This window comes from Athene noctua, chromosome 1 (genome assembly GCF_965140245.1).
Source record: "Athene noctua chromosome 1, bAthNoc1.hap1.1, whole genome shotgun sequence".
NCBI classification, from domain to species: Eukaryota; Metazoa; Chordata; class Aves; order Strigiformes; family Strigidae; genus Athene; species Athene noctua.
The window spans coordinates 238,998,311-239,018,610 of record NC_134037.1 but is presented as its reverse complement, the minus strand read 5'-3'; the positions used below and the strand labels follow the sequence as shown (position 1 = coordinate 239,018,610).

The window sequence follows — 20,300 nt, the reverse complement described above, 5'->3', positions numbered from 1 at the left end:
CTATCAATTTTGATTTCTGGTTCAAGTACTGACTGGAGGCAGTTGTAGACCTGTCAGTTACAGACATCTAAGTGAAATAATTTCTTCAACTCAATGTCTGGTATAAAAGTGTTTTATTTGTTACAAAGTAAATTTTTTTTTAATTTTACAGCAGCTGATTTTTTACTGTGTTTTATTTTTCTTCCATTTGTCTATGAACAGAGAAAAGGGGAGACAGATAAAAACCTCACTTTCTCACCTGACTTTATTTAGTTTTCATATCAGAGAGAGAATGGAGAGGGAAAAAAAAAAAAAAAAAAAGTGTTCCCATTACAAATTTCTCTATTTTTAATGTATATTCCAGGGATTTCTTGGCTCTTAATTCTCAGATATGGAGGAATTCGGTCGGAAAAGGAATTTCATGTCAGGACACTGTGTTTAACTTGACACCATTTTGCTTCCTTGAATGCCTGTGTCATTCATATCGAGTTTTAGTAATTTCTATGCTAAGAGTCAGAAAAAAAAAAAAAAAAAGCTTGCTCCTTTCATTAAAGAAAAAATGTAAGACTTTCCCTTTACTTCATTTGATTATATGGGTCTTAGCCTTGCCATTAGCATCTCCTTACTGGTTGATACAAGCTGCTCCAATTCTTTTGCAGATAGACTTATTTTAGTTCTGATACCTTTTTGACATCATAGACATATCTAAATCCAAGAAAGTGGTACTTCTGGGAATCTCGGGTTTTATATCTTAGCTGTGTAACTTTGGAAGTGTCTTCCTTGGAGATCTTTCATTTTATGAAAAGAAAGGATATCAGTCAGCTGACAGAAATCAATGAAAAAAGAATTTTGTATGATTCACTCTCTGTCTCTAATTCTATATGGATAAGGTGCTGTTTTGCTGAAGAAAAGGCCTTATAGTCAGATTAATGGGAGACTGTGCTGTAGATAAACATGTCCAGGCAAATATCTCACAGGCATAGGTAGCAGAACTCAGGAAGACTAAATACCCAAGTCCACTGTGGTAGCTTCAAAATACATTTATCAGATTTCTTACTACTCATGTGGAAGACATTTTGAAGACTTACGTTGAAGAAGAGTGATGTCATCACTGTTACTGCTATCTCTACTCATTGGATTAAAGTTACCATGGATATGCTAATTATGTACTAGTACTGTACTATAACCAGAACTTCATGTGTCGTAAACATATCCTTGTTGACAGATACTTTGACTTTTCATGAACATATACTTAACTTTTCATGAACATATATCAGTAAGGGTAGATCACATGCCTGAAGAACACAGGGGAAGTGGACACTTTGAAAGTGAGAGCCACCCTGCAGGAAAACCTGGATAAGCTGGTAAAGTGGGCTAAGAAGAACCTTATGAATTTCAACAAGGACAAGTGTAGGGTCCTGCACCTGGGAAAACATAATCCAGGAGTGCAGCACAGGCTGGGTTCTACCCGGCTGGGAAGCAGCTCTGTGGAAAGGGACCTGGGGGTCCTGGTGGAACAACAAGCTCAATATGAGTGAACAGTGTGATGCAGTTGCAAAGAAAGCCAACAGGATGCTGGGTGGCATCAATGGCATTACCAGCAGAGGTAAAGAAGTCAATATCCCACTCTACTCAGAGCTTGTCAGGCCACACCTGGAATACTGTGTTCAGTTTTGGTCCTCACTAAAAAAAAAGCTGTGGACAGATGTGGAGAGAGTCCAGAGAAGGGCCACAATGATGAGCAAGGAACTGGGAAGCCTGTCATATGAGGAAAGGCTGGGAGAATTGGGTTTGTTTAGCCTGGAGAAGGCTTAGGGGAGACCTTATCAACATGATCCAGTATTTAAACGGTGGCTACAAAGATGATGGAGACTCCACTTTTAAAAGGTGTCCCGTGGAAAAGATGAGGGGTAATGGGTACAAGTTACTCCTGGGGACATTCTGATTGGGCACAAGAGGAAAATTTTTCACAATGAGAACAATCAGCCACTGGAATAATCTCCCCAGGGAAGCAGTGGATTGCCCAACAGTTGACACTTTTAAGATTCAGCTGGAGAGGGTGCTGGGCCATCTTGTCTAGATCTTGCTTTTGCCAAGAAAGGCTGGACCAGCTGATCCTTGAGGTCCCTTCCAAGCTGGTATTCTATGATTTTATGATTCTGCCTTTCAAAGCTTCTACAGTTACTAAATCGTTCTGCTGAAGTAATAACTACTAGATTCTGTTCCCTACCATAAACGGACATGGCAGTTGTTGTATGACTGATTCCCTGTATACTAATTTTCAGGAGTGAAGCATTCTCAACAATCCTTATGAAAATATGTTTAAAGTTTTACATAGTTAAAGCCACCAAAGTAGTAAAGAAATATTTCCTAATCTTATCTTCTTCTATACTTACTGGTAGAAGATTAAGATTTAGCTTGTAGGAAAAATGAAACTGAGATGTTCACTGTAGGTCAAATCCAATTAGTTAACATCTTTAGAATGAATTTCCAGAAAGATGTAGATGATATTTGCAGTGGAAAAAAGGGGTATTAGTTTTTTAAAAGCTGTCGTCTGGAGACACAGATAAGATATTTTATACCACAGACTGTAAGAAGGTGAAGAATTCAAAGAAAAATGTCAGGTATAGTAATTATCTGGGTTAGATGTTTGACTTTATAATTATCTTTTAAGCTGAAAGACAGTTAATTATCAATTTCAGCTTTGATGCATCCAGTTACCAAAAGGAACTTCAGTTGTTTCAGAAAATGTTAAGGGGGCTAAAAAGCAAGTCCCCAGTCCTAAACAGTTTAAGTAATTTAACATCTGCATAGAAAAATGTAGATACTGTTTCATTAGAAAACATAGCAATCACAATCATTTATTGTTAAATACTCTGGGGCAAGATTGTCCGAACAAACTCCTTACCGATTCTAGTAAGATTTCTAGAATTCATGAGTTAGATAAAATCTCCACTAAACAACATGAATGTCAATAACGTAACTTGTCAGACCTGTGTAGAGCCTTCTGCTGAAATACGTGTGTAGGCATGTGCTCGGAGGGTAACCTCAGCTGTGTCTGTGGGAAATACAGAACCAGCTTTGGTTTAAAGAGGAGAATGAAGAAAAACTGTGTCTTTGATAAGAGTCTCGCAAGTGTCTTGAAAGCTTGCCTATGAGAGCATGATGAGCATTTTATAACTTTAAAATAATTTTTCCAATCAATGTGTTTATTAAGTTATCACTTTTGTTCTGCAATAAGTATCAAAAAGGAGTTTCTGGTTCAGTTTGCACTTGTCACAGGGTCTTGACACTTCTCACAATTGCTGTGAAAAGAAAGAAGTTTTACCAGATTTTAAAGACAATGTTTTCCAAGGAGTAGCTTTAAAAATAGCTTGTAAAAAAATCCTTCTGGCTAGAATGTTTGTCCAGGAAGTGGGAGACTAAGTTCTTGGCCTCCAGAGACTGAGGGAATTCAAACCTGCATTCCCATATTCACAAGCATATGCTGACTATCAGGCTATAAATTAATGTGGGAAGGGCACTGTGTGAACCTCCAGCTTTGGTGGAAAGCAAAATTCTTCTCTCTGCTCTTGTTTATGCATCTTCTGTGACATGATGATTGGCTAGAAATAGAGATAAATCAAGAAACCAGGAACCAAACCTGCGTATCTTCAACAGCAGTATGTAGGGCAGATCTCCCTACTCGTACTTTCTGTGGTCCAACAAAAATTGGTTTCATGGCTATGCAATGTCTAAGCTCTGATAGCAGTGATAGAAAATGTCTTTATCCACCCTAGACTAGAGGATTGTGCCTGGGGATGCTCCTGGAAAGTGTGAGATGTGGCATTAATTCGTTTAGGTTGAAGGGGCAGTTGAATGCAGGTTTTTATGTACGTTTGAGCCTCCCTGTATTTCTTTATCCTTGCTTAGGTAAGTACCACCTTTGGGAAAAACGCTGAACTGAATGAAGCTTAGTCATCTTGCCAGGATCAGATACCTACTTTCTAAGCCAAAATTGCCCATCTGAAATAGGTAATCTGAATCTGCACCTTATTAAGTTGATGACCACATTATATAAATCAGCTGCAGTTGAGAGAACAGTGAAAGGAATCTGTTTTCTTTTAGGAAGACACAGCACATGCAAAAGACATAGTTTGCTTATTTTAATTCTTTGAAGTGATCTGGCAAATGTAAATCTTTGCAGTTCTAAGAGTCTGAATAGAAAAATTATTGAGATGGAGTTTGACAATCTGTGTTTTGATTTTTTTTTTCTCTTTTGATATATTGAGACTTGTTTTAGCTGAGCACTAATTTGTATACAAATTTCTTCTCACATAGCAACTGTATTAGTCATCACAAAAAGGAGCAAAGAGAGTACATGATATGCCCTGGAGTTCAACATGTATCGTTATAGTTGTTTTATATTTTATGATTGCTTTATTGAATGTCTCTTTCAAACAAGTGACTTCGAAAATGAGAATTATCTCTGAGTCTTTGAATACCAAAGTGGATGATAGAATTGCAGAAAAGTGAGGGACAGATGCTTTCATCTGAAACAGACACAAATTCAGAAACTAATTTGGAAGTGATAAAAATTAATTTGCACACTTTAATTGGAATCAGACTCCTGCATGAAAGAAAGGAAGAGTAGGCAGCTTGTGCTAAAAGCTGATTGAATTTTTTGTCAGGTAAGTATGTTGGACTTGGCCGCTTATCCTCTTGAGCCTCTCTGTGCAATATATTACATTCACCCTCTGACTGGTGTTCTTTAAAAGGATCAATGCTATTCCTGTTTTGTCCCTAGAGCCTGAAATTTCATTGATCTTGGGACTTGACATTTCTCATTACCTATTGTAGCTTCCAAGAGGATGGTCACACGAGGTGTGAGAGTTAACCCTGCTTTTTCTAACGGGAACTGTGCTGACCGTTAGAAAATACTGTGTCTGTCAGCCCTAAGCTGGGTTTGTTTAACATTATAACATAATCCTCAGAGGTGCTAACAATTCATCCTATCCCAGTGAGTATATTCTGTATATATCTGAAAGGCAGGGTAAGCGCTACCATGAAGGATCTTTGTCAAGTTAACATGCACTTTTTTTAAGGTCATGAAGTATACCTTTATGTATTCCTTTCACATAACATAATTTTGAAACAATTTCAAATTGTGAACATCACAGGTTTTATGAGTTTATGTCTTGAAAGAGTAGTTATATTCTGAACTCAGAATATTCAGTTATTCTTTTATATCCCTCTACATTTTAATACCCTATAAAATGTCCTAGTTTAACCTTGAAAAGGCAGCAGTTTAGAAATAGCCACCGGTGTGATCTGTACAAAGTGGACCGAATAGCCATCTGAAGGTTCTGCAGAAGCACGTTGGCATACATGCCATTTGCTTTGCTTGTTTAAAGAGTTAGTATGATACTTGTATGTTTGTGCAATTTAGGCATTAATTTTTAAAATACAGTGTCTTAGCACTGTTCTGCCAGAGTAAAAGCTCTTCGAAAACTAGTGTAGAATTTTTACTGGTACCATCTCTACTCTCGTAGCCAAAGACATCTCTCTCCTAAGGCTTCTACAGAAAGGTAAATGAGCCAATAATATACCTGAACTAATGCAGTTACATCTAGCATGTTATCAACAGATGTCTGTGCCCATGCTTTCTTGCTTGGAACTGTACAGTGCAGGGTGGTTCAGCAAATTGCCAAAGTTCCCAAAGCAATTTAGTGGAAGAAATAGGAAGAGAAGCAGCAAATCCTTACTCTTTTTCCTCCACTGTAATTTTCCTTTTGGGGTCTGGATAGGTGCAAGGTACCTGAAAGTCTACTCACCTGGTTGAATTGTTTGTAGATATATACAAGGCTGCTCACATTCCTCAGCAAATAAACCAGTTCTGCTGGAGGTGAGAATATTTTGAATATATGAATATATTTCTGTCAGCAATCTTTCTTTTACAAGCATTGCTCTCTCATGTTGTGGACATTGTTAATGGCTATTTCCTGTATTGAAATATTCCTATTTATTGCTCATAACCTTATCTTTTCATCAAACTCCAAAATGTTTTTTCTGTCAAGAAAAATTCAAGAAGGTTATTGCATTTCACTTCCATGAAAGCCACTATGATATTTTTTTTTCTGATGAGTATCCCCTCAAAAGTGATAATAGTAAAGTAAATAGTAAAGTAAATTATTTTCAACAAATAATTCAGCTATAGCCTTGTACTTGCATCTGTCAAAGTCAAAGATGAAATGGAAGCTGAGATTTGCCTCATGTTTCTTTATGCAGAAGACTCCTAGATGTGTCCCCATAGCAATAGCTACATAATTCCTGGGAAAAAAAAAAAATGTGAGAGAAATAGTAATCCTGTCTGTTCTCTGTATTTTCTTCTTTTTTTTCCTTACAATGCAAGAACATGATTTGTTCCAGAAGAACATTACAATAGTATTAAGCATTATATTTTTCAGAGAGAAGGGAAGATGTATTTTATTTTAGACTTTGTAGAAAAACTTATTTGTTTGGAAATACAGCAGATTATTATTTTCTTTTCCTTCTACCCTCTAGTAATTTGGTTCAAAGGTGCTCCTTTGGGGAAATTACAGGGAGTTTACAGTGATGGTATCTCAGTTCATAGGTAGAATTTCTTCACCTGCAATTCCCTCAGAGCTGCAGCCTTTGACATCTGGCTGCATCTATCAATGGTGATGTGACAGTGACAGAATATTTTGCTAGATTTTGAATGATTCCTGGAGTTCACAACTTCTGTCCTTAGCAATAAAATGTAATATGACTGAGGTTCTCTTCCCCATGCCACAGTTTTTTTCTGTAGAAAGTATCTCTGAATAATTTTTTTGTTTGAGCCCTAAGGGGAAAAATCCTATTTTCAATTACTGTCGGACTGTTACTTCTATTAACGATATTCTGTTATTAATTTGTATTTACTGAAAAACAGGACTCAAAGATCTATGTTCCAGGGCAGTTGTTTCTTATAAGCATTTTCCTTTATAAATCAAGTCAATGAAATATGCCCTTTTTTCATATTCTGACATTTTACAGTTTCATGATATTATAGTGTTTTCCTAAGAAACACTGAGGAAACTCCTTTTGAAAATTACATTATTTCTTTTCCATTAAAAAATTTGTAACTATCGAATAATTTCAGTCATTCACCCTTGCAGTCTGCTGACACGACTGTATACACCTCTGTAATCAGAGCTTAAACCAGGATGAACCTTGAGCATAATTCCTCTCTCTTCCAGGATGACAAACAGGAAAAGAAAAAAAAAAAAAAAAAAAAAAGTGGGAAATTCTGCATTTAGTTGAATAACATTTTTTTTTCACTTTTCTGCTATGCACTTGGAGAAGAGAAAACCTCAAAAGGAAATCGTGTTCTCAACAGCAACACTGATGAGGAAATGATAAAAATCTAAATCTCAAAATACAGCTAGTATTGGATGAGATACACAAATCATCTTTTTCTGTTTCTTCCAACATCCATCCTTCCCTAGCAGTAAAGCCTAGTTTTCAGTTCACATCTTCACTTTCCAGGCCAGAAAGATTCTTTTCTTGCAGGCTAGGTTAAAGGTTGGGACAACAGGATTTACTGGGGTAGCTGTTTTCATTAGAGATAGGAAATTGTTAATGTGTCTGTACAATGCAATGATAAAACCAGGTAGATTGACTCCCTGTACTATTGGGTCCAAAACAGAAGTCTGTAAATCCATGGTTCTCATCTGGTTCAAGAAAGATAGTAAAATACGTGGAATTATTATTAAAATTTTGATGACAGGAGATGTTAGGGTTTGACAAGAAATACTGTAGATTCATGCTAAATTTTCAACTATTGTTACATACAGTTCTGGCTACTGAAATTTAAGAAAGAACTTGGAGTTAGACAGACACAGAAATGTGTTTCTACAATGACTAAAAAATGGCAAACCTGTCACTGCAAAGGAGTTTGTAAGAGTTTGGTTTGTGTAACAGAGACAAGAGGAAAGACTGGGTGGGCTGATTTATTCTGTAAGTACATCAGTGGGGAAAAAACAAGAGAGGGAAAATACCTGAAGCTAAAGGACAGTGCTAACACAAGAATAAAGAGATACAAGGCAGACAGGAATAAATTCAGACTGAAAATCAGAATATTTCTCCTTGAGAATAAGGAAAGATCTGGAACGTCCTTCCAAGTCACATACCCAGATAGCCATTTCATGAATTTATGAACAGGTTTATATGATGTGAGTGTCTGCAATAAAAAAGACTAAATTCATTGACACACAAAAGTCTATCCAAGCCTCCATTCCTAAAGCATGTCTTTCAGAAATCCGTGCAAGATTGCTTAGCTACTCAGGTAGTTCCCTTTTTAATTTGTTTTAGTGTTTAACTGTTCTTCCAGTTAGGAAACTGCATTTTATTGCAGGGTTGAAAAGTGTGCAGTCATTCACCCATTGGACAATTGCTGTGCCATTAGCTGCAAGATAAATTTCTGGGCTATTGGACATCTTTTATGACTGTGACTCCCAGCTATGGTGGTCAAGTCACTGCTTTGCTGCCTGTGCAGTGAAGAGAGAAAACACTTGAAACACTGTGCAGCCTCCTGTTATTCTCTCAATCAGTTATAACCCTTCTTCAAGCTTATTTCTGTAAATGTGGGTGCAAGACTAATCTTTCTGGTCTACAGTGGCAAGATAGGTCTTGATTCCTATTTGTTATTCTAGAGTATTGCACTGAAAGTTAATGTTGACGGACTTTTCCTTTCTGTCTCCATAAATCCTTCTTTATCTCACTGCCTTCCAGAACAGAATCTCCTCTCCAGTGAGCAGAGCTTGTGTTTGTCCAGGAGCCTCAACCTTCCACCTGCCTTCATTCAGAAAAAAATAAAATAAATAAAACATATTTTACTACCTTTTTATTTAACTAGGCAGCGCAGAGAATGTTATAATAATGACTTCTGTTTTCATTATCTTTGTACCAGGTCTATGTATATCCATATCTTACCAGCAAAGATTTTATATTATCCTGTAGATACCATTATTGGCTAGTATTCAATCAAGAATCGTTTCCCTGCTCCTTACTGGACACCCTAATTTTCTAGCACAGTAGATACCTTTCTATGGACAAAAAATTTTAAGCTCTGTCATTGAAACAGCTTCTGTGTTGTCCATAATCAGTTCCATATAAACCAGGTTTAAATAAAAGCATTGTATTACTAAAACAAATATCTTGAAAAAAATGCATGGAGGCCATTTTAACGTAGCCATCTCTATCAACTATACCTGTTATCCTGTCAAAAACAGATAAGAAGCTCACTTGACAAGACTCCCATTCCAGTACTGCATGGTGACTGGCATTAACGAGATTTTTTCTTTCGATTCTTTGTTGACAGAACTGTGGATTAACCATTTTGTTATTCTGCATAGGATTAATGTTACAGTAATTAATCTGCAGTTCCCTAAATCATTTCTTTTATCCTTTTTAATATCTGAAGTACACTGGCAGAACTCCAGTCCTTTGGAATATCCCAATTTTCTATATTTCATTTCTGCAAAGTAAACATAACCAGATTAAATATGTCTTATCAAGCAAATTTCGAACTTTTAGCAAGTTAGTCTCTGCCTAGCAAAGCAATATCAAATACTGAGCAATTCCTTGCTGCATATAAAAGTTTCACTGTTAAGATGTCAGCATCTGTTATTCTTAGAAACAACATAAATGTTGCTATTTGTCTCATAAACACTCCATAAACGCCCACTTGTTTGAACCCAAAGTAAAATACATTTATCTCCTGAATGTAAAAAATAAATATGTAGGAAGTAGTCTATCCTACTCTTTAATAAATTAAATGTGATGAAAAAGTCACAGGTATCCATAGTGATAGATATAAAATGATGTATATCTGTAACCATTTTTAGGTATAATTTTAATCTATAAACATTCGATGTGTCTCTGAATCAATAATGTCTGTGCAACATTAGTATCTTCCTAGTACAGTGCTGTTCCTCCTCTCTTCTATCCCCAGTTTCATGAAACAAATTATGATCATTAATATAGGAACATCCTCAACTCATGCTATTCTTTAGCATCCTAGCAGAAGTCGTGACATGTATGTTCAATAGCAGACTTTTACATTACAGTGCTTTTAATAACCACCACACTTTGTGTTCTTTATCTGAAATACACATTTTCAGTATTTGAGGTCATAAACCAGTGATGTATTCTTATCATTTGTGTATTGTAAATAGCATGTGGTCCATAATTTCTAAACCAAAAAAGTTTGCTTTTTGTTAATGTATGAATTAATGCATTGAGATGCTGTGCTTATGAAACTTTATGCTATCTGAAGGTATTTTGCTCAGAAACCTAAGTATGAGATATTTAAGCACACCGCACCTCTCTTTGATGCTTCCTTGTTTAAAGCAAATTACAGCAAAGTCCTTTCGTTGCTGAAACAGGTCTGGTTTGGCATTCCTCTGTTGTTTCCTTTTTTTGTTTTTCTTCTTGTGTTTTGTTTTGGTTGTTTGTTTGTTTTGTTTTTTTAACAGGTGATTATCCAGCTCCTCGTGCTGTTCTAACTGGTCATGACCATGAAGTTGTCTGCGTGTCAGTCTGTGCAGAGCTGGGACTTGTTATCAGTGGTGCTAAAGGTCAGAAATGTTTTTATAATTTAACTCTTAACATTTTTAGAGCCTTTTTTAGTGGTACTTCTCAGTCTTCCCTCAAGCCACAAATACTTTAATTATGCAAAGTCTCCTCTACTAAGGTGTGATAATTCTGGGGGAATCTGCAGCAGCTTACTCTAAATGCTATTACTTACTATCTGGACCTCTAAGGTTTAGACACAAATTAAGTTGATCATTCCTTCTAACTGCTAGCCTGTGCTACTATTCCCCCCAGATCTGGAGGAGTATTTGATAAAAATTTATACAATAACACATAATGACATCTGCTGATTTTGAAGAAAACTGTTGATAGAGACCTGTATTTAAGGGAGGCCCAGCTCCAAGTTCTCCACCCTGTTCTTACTGAATGGCAGTTTGTAGAACAGACATCAGTGTCTTTAACAAGGCAAGCAGGGTCAGTTTACTTGGGTTTGGATCTGTGGACAGCATTTCATCTGGTAGCTTTTTTTTTTGTAGTGGACTCCAAATAATTAGGAGTTTACAGGTTTGTTGTTATCTCTCTTCTAGAAAACAGAGCCGTATGTTCACTCTTTCTCCCTGTTATTTATCTATGGAATTCAAGTATCCAACAATTTCTAACACAAATGTTCAAAGTAGCTTTCCAAACCTGCAGCAGTCTCCTGTGTAACCGGTAATCAATGTAAATAAAGCACCCACCTCAATGACTGCCTCATCTTTCTTTACTCTGTTTCTCCTGCATTTGGTCTGTTTCACTTGTTCTGCCCACTTTCTCCTTTTCCCCTGAATTCCATGTCCACTCTTCTTCCCCCACTGCCTTCTCTCATTCAGCTTATTTTCTTAATTTGGAAAACTGCATATCTTTTTCTCCTTTCCTTTCTTTTTTGCCTCCCCCTCCTTCCCTTTTTCTCCTACTTTCTTTTGTGCTAAATTATCTCTTCTCCCTTCTTGTTTCCTTTCTTTACATTACCCTTGTCCTTCCTTAAGGTTCTTCTTCCCTATATATCTTCCTGTCTCATTTCTAGTCCACCTCCACATCCACATCCAGCTACTTGCTTTCTCTGTCTACAGTGATGTCTGTTTTATTCATCCCCATGGATATCCTTGTACTCATTTTTAAAAAGTTGGCTGCTTCTGAGGGTAAGAAGGATGTGATGCTTCGTCTGCCCACTTTTGCTCACAGCTGAGCTCCTGGGTTATGATCTTTTATACTGCCCCAGAGCTCAACATTTATTTTCAAAGCTGAGTGTGAAACTTTCGAGTAAAGGCATTTTTACCAGGAAATCCTAATGGGTCATTAACTCTCATAATGACATAGTACATAAAGTTGTAGACAAAGTCAAGACATTTACAAAAAAAATCTGCAGTGATGCTGAACCTAAAGTTTTTTCTTGCAGCACTGCTATTTCTTATCTTTTAAGGCAGCTTTATACACTTTTACTGACATAATAGTGTGCCCTTTCCAACTATCTTGTTTGCAAATTTCCTCTTATTAAAATAACTGGAATCTGTACTCAGTTATCTTCTGTTTCACTAAGTATATAATGCTCTGGTAACTTACATATTTTTAGAGGTAAAGGCTGCTGGAGGACCAAAGACTTTTACATGAAATCCAGAACATGTTTGGAATTGATCAAGAGAACTGGAGGCTCAGTCTGTCCCCTGAGTTACTCTTCTCATATTCTTCCTCTTCAAACTTGAGTCCATATATAAATGCAGACAGAAAATCCCTTTTTTCTTGCTGGTTTCCAGCAGATGCCTGTTTTAAAGCTTCTTCTTCAGTTTCCACTCCCTTTCAAGCTTCTTAGATTGCATTTCATAGCAGTGCTGCGTTGCTCTGCCATCCTGCCTGTGCACTGCCTGTGCTCCCTGTTGTGGGGACGGTGTCCCTCCAGAGCTGGCTGTGGCACTGTGATAACACACACAGTACTCGAGAATCTGCTGAGGCAGGGAGACAGCACATGCAAGACTCCTCTGAGAAAAATCCTGTGCGTCAGGTTGATGTTTGCACGTTCTCATCCAACAAACACAAAAAAGAGCGGTTGGTCTCTATGTCTTTACAGTAGCATCCTAAATCAGATTTTCTTTGTGCCTTTTTGTGTCCATCACCACTTGGCTATGAAGGCATTACACTTTTCTTTTGAAAAATCTAACATCCTAATCATCCTAAAGGTGGAAGAATCACTTCTTATAACATTCTGGCAATTCAGTATTTCCAAAGCTGAAACTCAAGTATTTGAGGAAATAAATTAATTCCATTGAAGTCGTATCCCATGGACCCAGTCAGGCGTGTGGTCTCTCTGCATAAGGCTTTATGCAAACACAGATAAAAACCTGTACCAGAGGACTCACAGTCGAATGCACTGATGCTGTGATTCATTCTACTTGGGCAAACACAGCTGCTGTGTGAATTTCAGAGAAGTTAGAAGGACTTAACATGAGGTGGCTGAGTCTGCCAGTATGAATTTACTTTCAGGGTCATAAGCCAGTTGTATAAGGAAGAGATTACTGTGCTGTCCAGGAGTATCCTATGATTCATAAAAGAAAAAATGTAGTATTTACCGTGACCCACTACATTTATCACAGAAGAGACTTTTTTCTTAGTGGGAATACAGATTTCACTTTCACAAGAGCTTTTCTCATAGATCTTGAAATGGAAATAGCCTAGTTTTGTGTCTTAAAATTTACATTGTAGATTTCATACTTGTTTGGGGTTTTTTTTCTTTCATCAGCATTAATAAAAAGGCATTGAAACCTTGTATTAAAATCTCTCTGAAGTAAATGCAGTTATAGTGTGGACTCCTAAAAGCTCTTAAAGTCCAGATAGCTTAGTAACTCTGTTGACTGTTGGTTGACTCCCATTGTTAAAACAATTTGAGACTGAAATCTCTGCATATAACATATTCATTGGGGAGAGGACCTACAGGAACTGCCACTGTCTATAGGAGAAATATGCAGTGATATGATTATATGCCCTCTGGGAGTTGCTCCTACTAGTCACTGATAGAGCCCCATCTGTTTAATGTGAACAGGCAGGCTAAAGAGAGTTCATGTTGTTGGAGGAAGGCAGTAAGGCTGAGGCTTCTGAATGCTTGGAAGGAGGAAAGAATATTTTAGAAAACAGATCAATGACAACTCCTACCAGTTTAAGTAAATAATAAACTACCACGTTTAGTCACGTTGCATCTGTTTTCTTAACATGGTTGCATTTCCTTTCCTGTTGCATATTTTAAATTCTTTAAGCAGACATTGCATCTTCTTATATCTATGCAGGACTAATGTGATATAAATGTGTATTATGCATTGCCTTTGTACACAGAATATATGGTTTGTTTAAGCAGCAAATGTATGATATATTATGTTTTCATATACAGAAGGTCCTTGTCTGGTACACACAATTACTGGAGATTTGCTGAGAGCCCTGGAAGGAACAGAAAACTGCTTGTATCCTCGCTTAATTTCAGTATCTAGTGAAGGTCACTGCATCATCTACTATGAACGAGGACGGTTCAGCAATTTCAGCATTAATGGCAAACTCTTAGCTCAGATGGAGATCAATGATTCAACCAGGGTAAATCTAAATGCAAACAAACATTTGTTGTGTCTCACCCTGATTTATTAAAATAAATTGAATGTATTTGCCCTGTGGTTTAAAGGAAATCATATATGTAAAATTGCCACCTCCTGGTTAAGTCATATTCAAACACAGATCCTCTCATCTTTATCTCCAAAAGCAAAAATGCTTTCCAGAGTAAATAAGAACAAATTGTTTATGATCCCACATGATTCCTGGAATTTTTGTTTGGAATTAAATTTTGGTGGGAAATATGTCTTAAAAACAAATTGCTCTGAAAAGAGTCCAGTCTTCATTTATTAGCCAAGACATGAATTTGTGCCTTCAGGGCTCTGCTCTGTCACTATCACTTGAAGCAGCATTAGGAATGCAGATTGCTGCTCTGCTTTAGGTGTTAGTGATGGCACCAAGTATTGTAAGACAAACATTGAAATGTTAAGTGCTGAACTCAAGTCTTGGAAGATTCAGTTAAAGAGTTTTTTGGTTATATATCATGTTTGAAAGCACAAATTTGTTTTATTTAAAATCTGAAGGTCCAAAATTTGTTGGTTTAATTTCTGATCGGGGAGAAATAGGAATGGGAGCCTTTTTCTTCAAAATTAAAGTGGGCAGAGCTAAATAAATGCTTTAAGTTGATTAAATTTTTGGAATATTAACCCATTTCCATAAAAGCTAACTGTGTGCTTGGGTTTTGTCTTTTTCTCCTGAAGGCCATCCTCCTGAGCAGCGATGGGCAGAACCTGGTGACAGGGGGAGACAATGGTGTAGTGGAAGTATGGCAGGCCTGTGACTTCAAGCAGCTCTATATTTACCCTGGCTGTGATGCTGGCATAAGAGCTATGGATCTGTCTCATGATCAGAGGTGAGTTTGTCATTAATATTTCTATGTAAATGGTAAAATTACACAAAATATATATATCAATGAACTTTAAGGTATGAATTTATGATATGCAGTCATTAACAGGATATGGTACAGAACCATTACCCCAGTTGTTATCTTGCTTATTTATCCGACTCAGCATTTTTTCTGATCCTTGACCCTCATAGCGCAAGCACTTAACATTAAGGTGAGATCTTATATCACTGAAGTCAGTAAGCCGGAGACTCAGCTAGCAAAATATGAGTAAAATTGCATTAACCTAAGAGCATAGGAATAGTCAGACTGGATTGGAGTGCAATAGTGCCTATTAACCAAAGTCTTAAAACCAATTACAAAAGTTTGTTGTACATTTCTGTTTTTCAGCTGTATAGAACTTCTTGGAGTTGCATCTAGACTATAATGTGTAATATTATCAGTGGATCTATCCACAAGGAATGAGTGTGGTTCTTTTCTTTGACCTCGAGCAACGAAGATGCAGTGTACAAGCCTAGATTTTTGTAGTCATTGCTGGGGCACTAAAACACACAGCGTAAATGTAAAAGATATATGAAATTGGTCCCTCAGTCTTCTATTGTAATGTGATTATAATGTAAGCCTATATGTTGCATTTATACGGGGTTATGAGTGTATTTGCTCTTTACATCATGGATCAGTCTTGTATTTCTTATTAATATACAAACTCATGACATGCAAAGAATTCATAGGATATTAGAAAAATCATACAGCATTAATTTAAGTTTCTTTTTCTTACACTTTTCAGCATTCCTATGCTATATACCCATTTTGTAAAGCAATAAAACTGCCTATAAACAAAATACATACCTCATTTACTCATGTATGAATAGATGACTCGAAACAAGTTTTTCATCTCAAACTTGGTCTAATTGAAACTAACTTACTAGAAGAGACCTATTTGCTTCTGGAGTTTTGCCAGTTTATGCATACAGTACTGTGCTCTGTTTGAAGAGATTTATTCACACTGCAAAAAATTTCAGCTTGCCTGTTTTCTCTATCCCTTATTGTAATACCAGTCTGGGAAGCCTCAGCTGTGCAAAGTGCTTTAAGTACCTGCTCAGCTTTAGTCACATAATTAAGCAGGGAATGGCTTATGTATGGTTTGATAGACGTGGTGATAGATATCTAATCCAATTTTAAAATTCAGCTACCAGAAGTAGAGGATATGTGATAACTGGAAAATCGCATCAAGTATTGCCACCAGAATAACACAAATTTGGGCCTACATTTCAGTATGAAACTTTTTAGAGTACCAAGGTGTGATCAGCTTGTGATTATGGGATCAGTTCTGTTGTCTTTGCAGAGGCATCTCATTCTGTCTGGGAGGCCCAAGGATATCCAGCAGATCCCAACTGCAGCCCCAAGTGCAGAGCACTCCATAGGTCCTGTGTCCCAGCTGCCAGTCAGCATAGGCATGTCAGCCAATCTGGAGCACCTCCAGTGGCACAAGGTGCCCAAAATTAGGCAGCTGGATTCTAAAACACCTAAAGGAAGGTGTTTTGACATAGATGACTTCATGTGAGCTACAGGAAGAAGCCCCTGTAATAACTGCGGCAATTTACTTGCTACAGACTGTGGAGTCTAGAGGACAATCACCCTAAAGTACATTGCCCACTGGCCTGTAGAGAGTTGGTCTTAGACTGCACTGAGGGTACTGGTTAGGGCCTAATTCAGTTGCCTGTGCATAGCCAGTGAGTACTGTTTGAGATGCCTCAGAAGTCTGAGGTACATACCTGGGGTAGCACATATGACAAAGGACCTAGGAAACACCCACACCCTTCTGGAGAAGCAGCTGGAGTCTAGGCAAGATATGCGAGAGAATGATGCTTTTACCTATGTGAAGGCAACTGAATGGACTTCTAGATCGCCCTTGACCATATGGGAACATGGAAATTTGGCTCATATTTCAACACCTAAATGTAATGTCTTCATCACAAACTGAATCCACGGCCCCATGAGCTTAATCTTCAGACAGTGTTGCAAAAAGTGCCTTGTTCTTTTAGATTTTTTACTGTTTATAGTGAACCATTGCTTGAGAAGGTAAAAGAGGATTAACAAGACCATCTTTTCTATCTTTTTCAGAACTCTGATTACTGGCATGGCTTCTGGCAGCATTGTAGCTTTTAATATAGATTTTAACCGGTGGCATTATGAACATCAGAACAGATACTGAAGTGGAATGAAGAACTGAAAGCCCAGGTAGAGCTGAGAGCACAAGTGCTGCAATGAAAGGTGTAGTCTCTGGTGGAAAACCACGTCTGCATTGACCTCCGTTGTACATTCCATTACACCCAGCAATAGCTGTACATTGTAGTCAGCAACCATTTTACTTTGTGTGTTTTTTCACAACTGAACACCAGCTGCTGAAAAGCAAGCTTGTATCATGTAAATTATATGAATTAGGAAATGTTTTGGTAATTATTTCATATATCTTTGTTTATTGAGAAAAGGTAGTAGGATGCGCCACAAAAGACTTTTGAAAATTCTGGGGAACCTTGTGTCCAGTTATTTCAACGTTTAGGCTTTGAACCTAACATGCATCCCATCTCCAGCCTCTTTTCAAGCTGAGATAAAAAAAATACGTTTGATACTTTGTACATCAGATGCACATCTTAACTTTAAAGGGATACTTTTGTAAAAGTAAAACCTTGTATAAAGAACAAAACTGTTTCTTAATTTTATTGTGGAGTTACAACTTGCATGTACTTTAAACCTGATGTCTTGAAGGAACAGGTGCATTCACACAAATCAAACTGGAGATCTGCCTAAGGGTACAGCTTGTGTTAAAGGGTTGAATTTGGGCGCAAACAGTAATTTTAACATTTCCACCAACACATGTTTTTCACTTTTTGAATCTAAACTTTACCCCTCTTAAGTGGAGTTCTGCTCATGAAGTATTTGGATAAAAAGCCATCATTTGCCATATTTATACTTTATACAATAGAAATTAAATTCCTCCCTTTTAAATTCAAAGACTAGACAGAAAGGGAGCAAAGAGGGAAGTTCAGTTTAATGCTTTGTAATGCTTAATGACTCCCAATACAGACAAAGTGCTATACTTCTGGATTATTAACATTTGGCATAAAAATCATGGGCAAGAGAGCCCCCAGTGTTTTTTTCACTTGTTTTTCCTCTGAGTAGCTTGGTTTATTTGACAGCCTTAGCTTCATTGTAAAGGCGACTGAGGTTATTTTTTTTGGTTCTTCTGAAAATCTCACCTGAAGCCACTCAGACTAAGGCACTTCATGTTTTACAATACTGTAATGATAACTATTGGAATAATTTTCTGCACATCGTACTGATCAAATTACACACCCAGGGGTATATACACTTTAATTCATGTTTCTTCTTTGTATATTTGGTGACTGTATTGTCATAGATGTACATATTGTGTCGGTAGGGCTATGAGGCATGTAACAGGAATGTAATTTTCTCAGAATTTACACTCACTTGCAGTCATTTATTTAAAAAGATAATGGATTCTTTGTATTGGCACTTTGCACCAGAAACATATCATTATTTATTGATGTGATTACTTATTTGTTATCCACCTTGTATTAGTAAGTTTAGCACTGAATTTCCTTCTTCATTGTTGTTTGTATTTATGATTCTGAAATCATGGGGATCAACGTAATGATTAAGTTATTCATCACCCGTCTGTAAGCAATATCTTGAGTTAGTAGCTTAGAATTGGGAGACTATTGAACATCTGGAAGACAAGTTCATTTCATCTTGAGATCATGGTGAAATATTTTGGATATATAAATTCCTTAAGCTATTGTAACCATGTTTTATTGCAAAGATGTAAAATATGCCAGATGTGTGTGAGTTGGAAATCAAAAAGAAAAATAAAATATGCAAAGAATTCAGTGATTGTTTTTCATTTCAATGAACTTTTCATCAAAACATTCACATTATCATTAGGAACAAACAATTATTTTAAGAAATCTTCTCTTATATGCTATGTATATGCCAAAAATTATACATGCCTGGGTGGTTGTATTTCCTGGGGTCTCAGGAAATAAAACAGAGGTGACAGAGTGTGTTTTGCAACTCTTTTGATTGTCAGTACATGAAAAGAAGCTACTAAAGATACTTTGATCAGCAGAAGTGAAAAATCAAAGCCTTTAAGGGATATTTAGGGTCCTTGTGAACAGGAAATAATCTGGAAAATAGACCTCGCAAAAAGCAAAGGTCTGATGAGAGCCATTTTGGCTATCTCTCAATATCTGATAAGATGAAATTAATTTCATCTTATTTTGGACATTCAAAGTTAGATATCTACACTCCTTGCAGAACAAAACAGGTGGGATAAATTGCCTTTTGGAAATGCTGAGGTCCCTACAAAGATTATAGCAAGTGAGTAGAGATTGATAGTTTTCTAAATGTCAGATATCTAATTTAAGGTTGTAATGGTAAGCAAAATACTTTCCTCATAATTAGAAAACTCTTGACTGACTAAAAAGCAGAATAACAACCAACACTTCAATTTGTTGCCCTACTCATTGCCTTTCCATTTAGAAGGATTGTTCTTTAAACAATTAACAAAATGAACTAAAGCAAATATTTGAGAACCTTATTAGAATACAGTACACATTTTAGCAGGTATCTATTTATATCAATAAGCTTTTGAAGTGGATAACCTGATTGGATTGTTTTGGGGATGGAGGAGAGATGGGAGAAGAGTTGAGAGGATTGGTATGTTAATAGCCGCATGTGAAACAGTTTATTGATATGTCACAATGTCCATTCCATTATTATACAAGTATCACCCCTAATTTCATATTTTATTTTAAAAATTGATTAAAAAATGCACCATTGCAGTTAAACAAAAAATTAATATCACAACTAATACTGTTTGCATGAAGTCTCTCAGCATTATGAGAAGTACAATTTAGTCACAAATTAGAAGGTTTTGTGCCCAGGCAAACCTTTGTATGAGAAATTGTCCATGGGTTACAAAAGGAAAAAAGAAGTCATGCTGTATTGCATTCATAGGTAAGGGCACCCAAACAAGTCAGACTCATGTAGTAGTGGTGGTAGTAGTAGTAGTAGTAGTAGTAGTAGTAGTAGTAACAAGAAGAATAATGTGCCATCTCCATTATGGTTTAAGTTACAAAAATGGGAGTTTTCACAAGTCACAGGACAAGGAGAATGTTTTAACAGGCTTTTACAGTCACATAACTGTGCAACTAAAATATACCTACAATTAAAATAATGCACAGCTATTGGCTGTGTT

The 20,300-nt window shown here is 36.7% G+C and overlaps 1 protein-coding gene across 9 annotated transcripts in view; it reads left to right on the top strand.

Annotated features, from left to right (window-relative positions):
• Positions 1–18,919, top strand: part of NBEA (neurobeachin) — a 511,054-nt gene extending 492,135 nt beyond the window's left edge. For all 9 annotated transcript variants that reach the window (XM_074914245.1, XM_074914292.1, XM_074914279.1 and 6 more), the window contains 4 exons: positions 10,497–10,598; positions 13,967–14,163; positions 14,877–15,028; positions 17,144–18,919. In XM_074914245.1, coding sequence (XP_074770346.1) covers positions 10,497–10,598; positions 13,967–14,163; positions 14,877–15,028; positions 17,144–17,234 — 542 coding nt within the window. In that variant the 3' untranslated portion in view covers positions 17,235–18,919. The remainder of the gene's footprint in view (positions 1–10,496; positions 10,599–13,966; positions 14,164–14,876; positions 15,029–17,143) is intronic.
• The last annotated feature ends 1,381 nt before the right edge of the window (positions 18,920–20,300 follow it).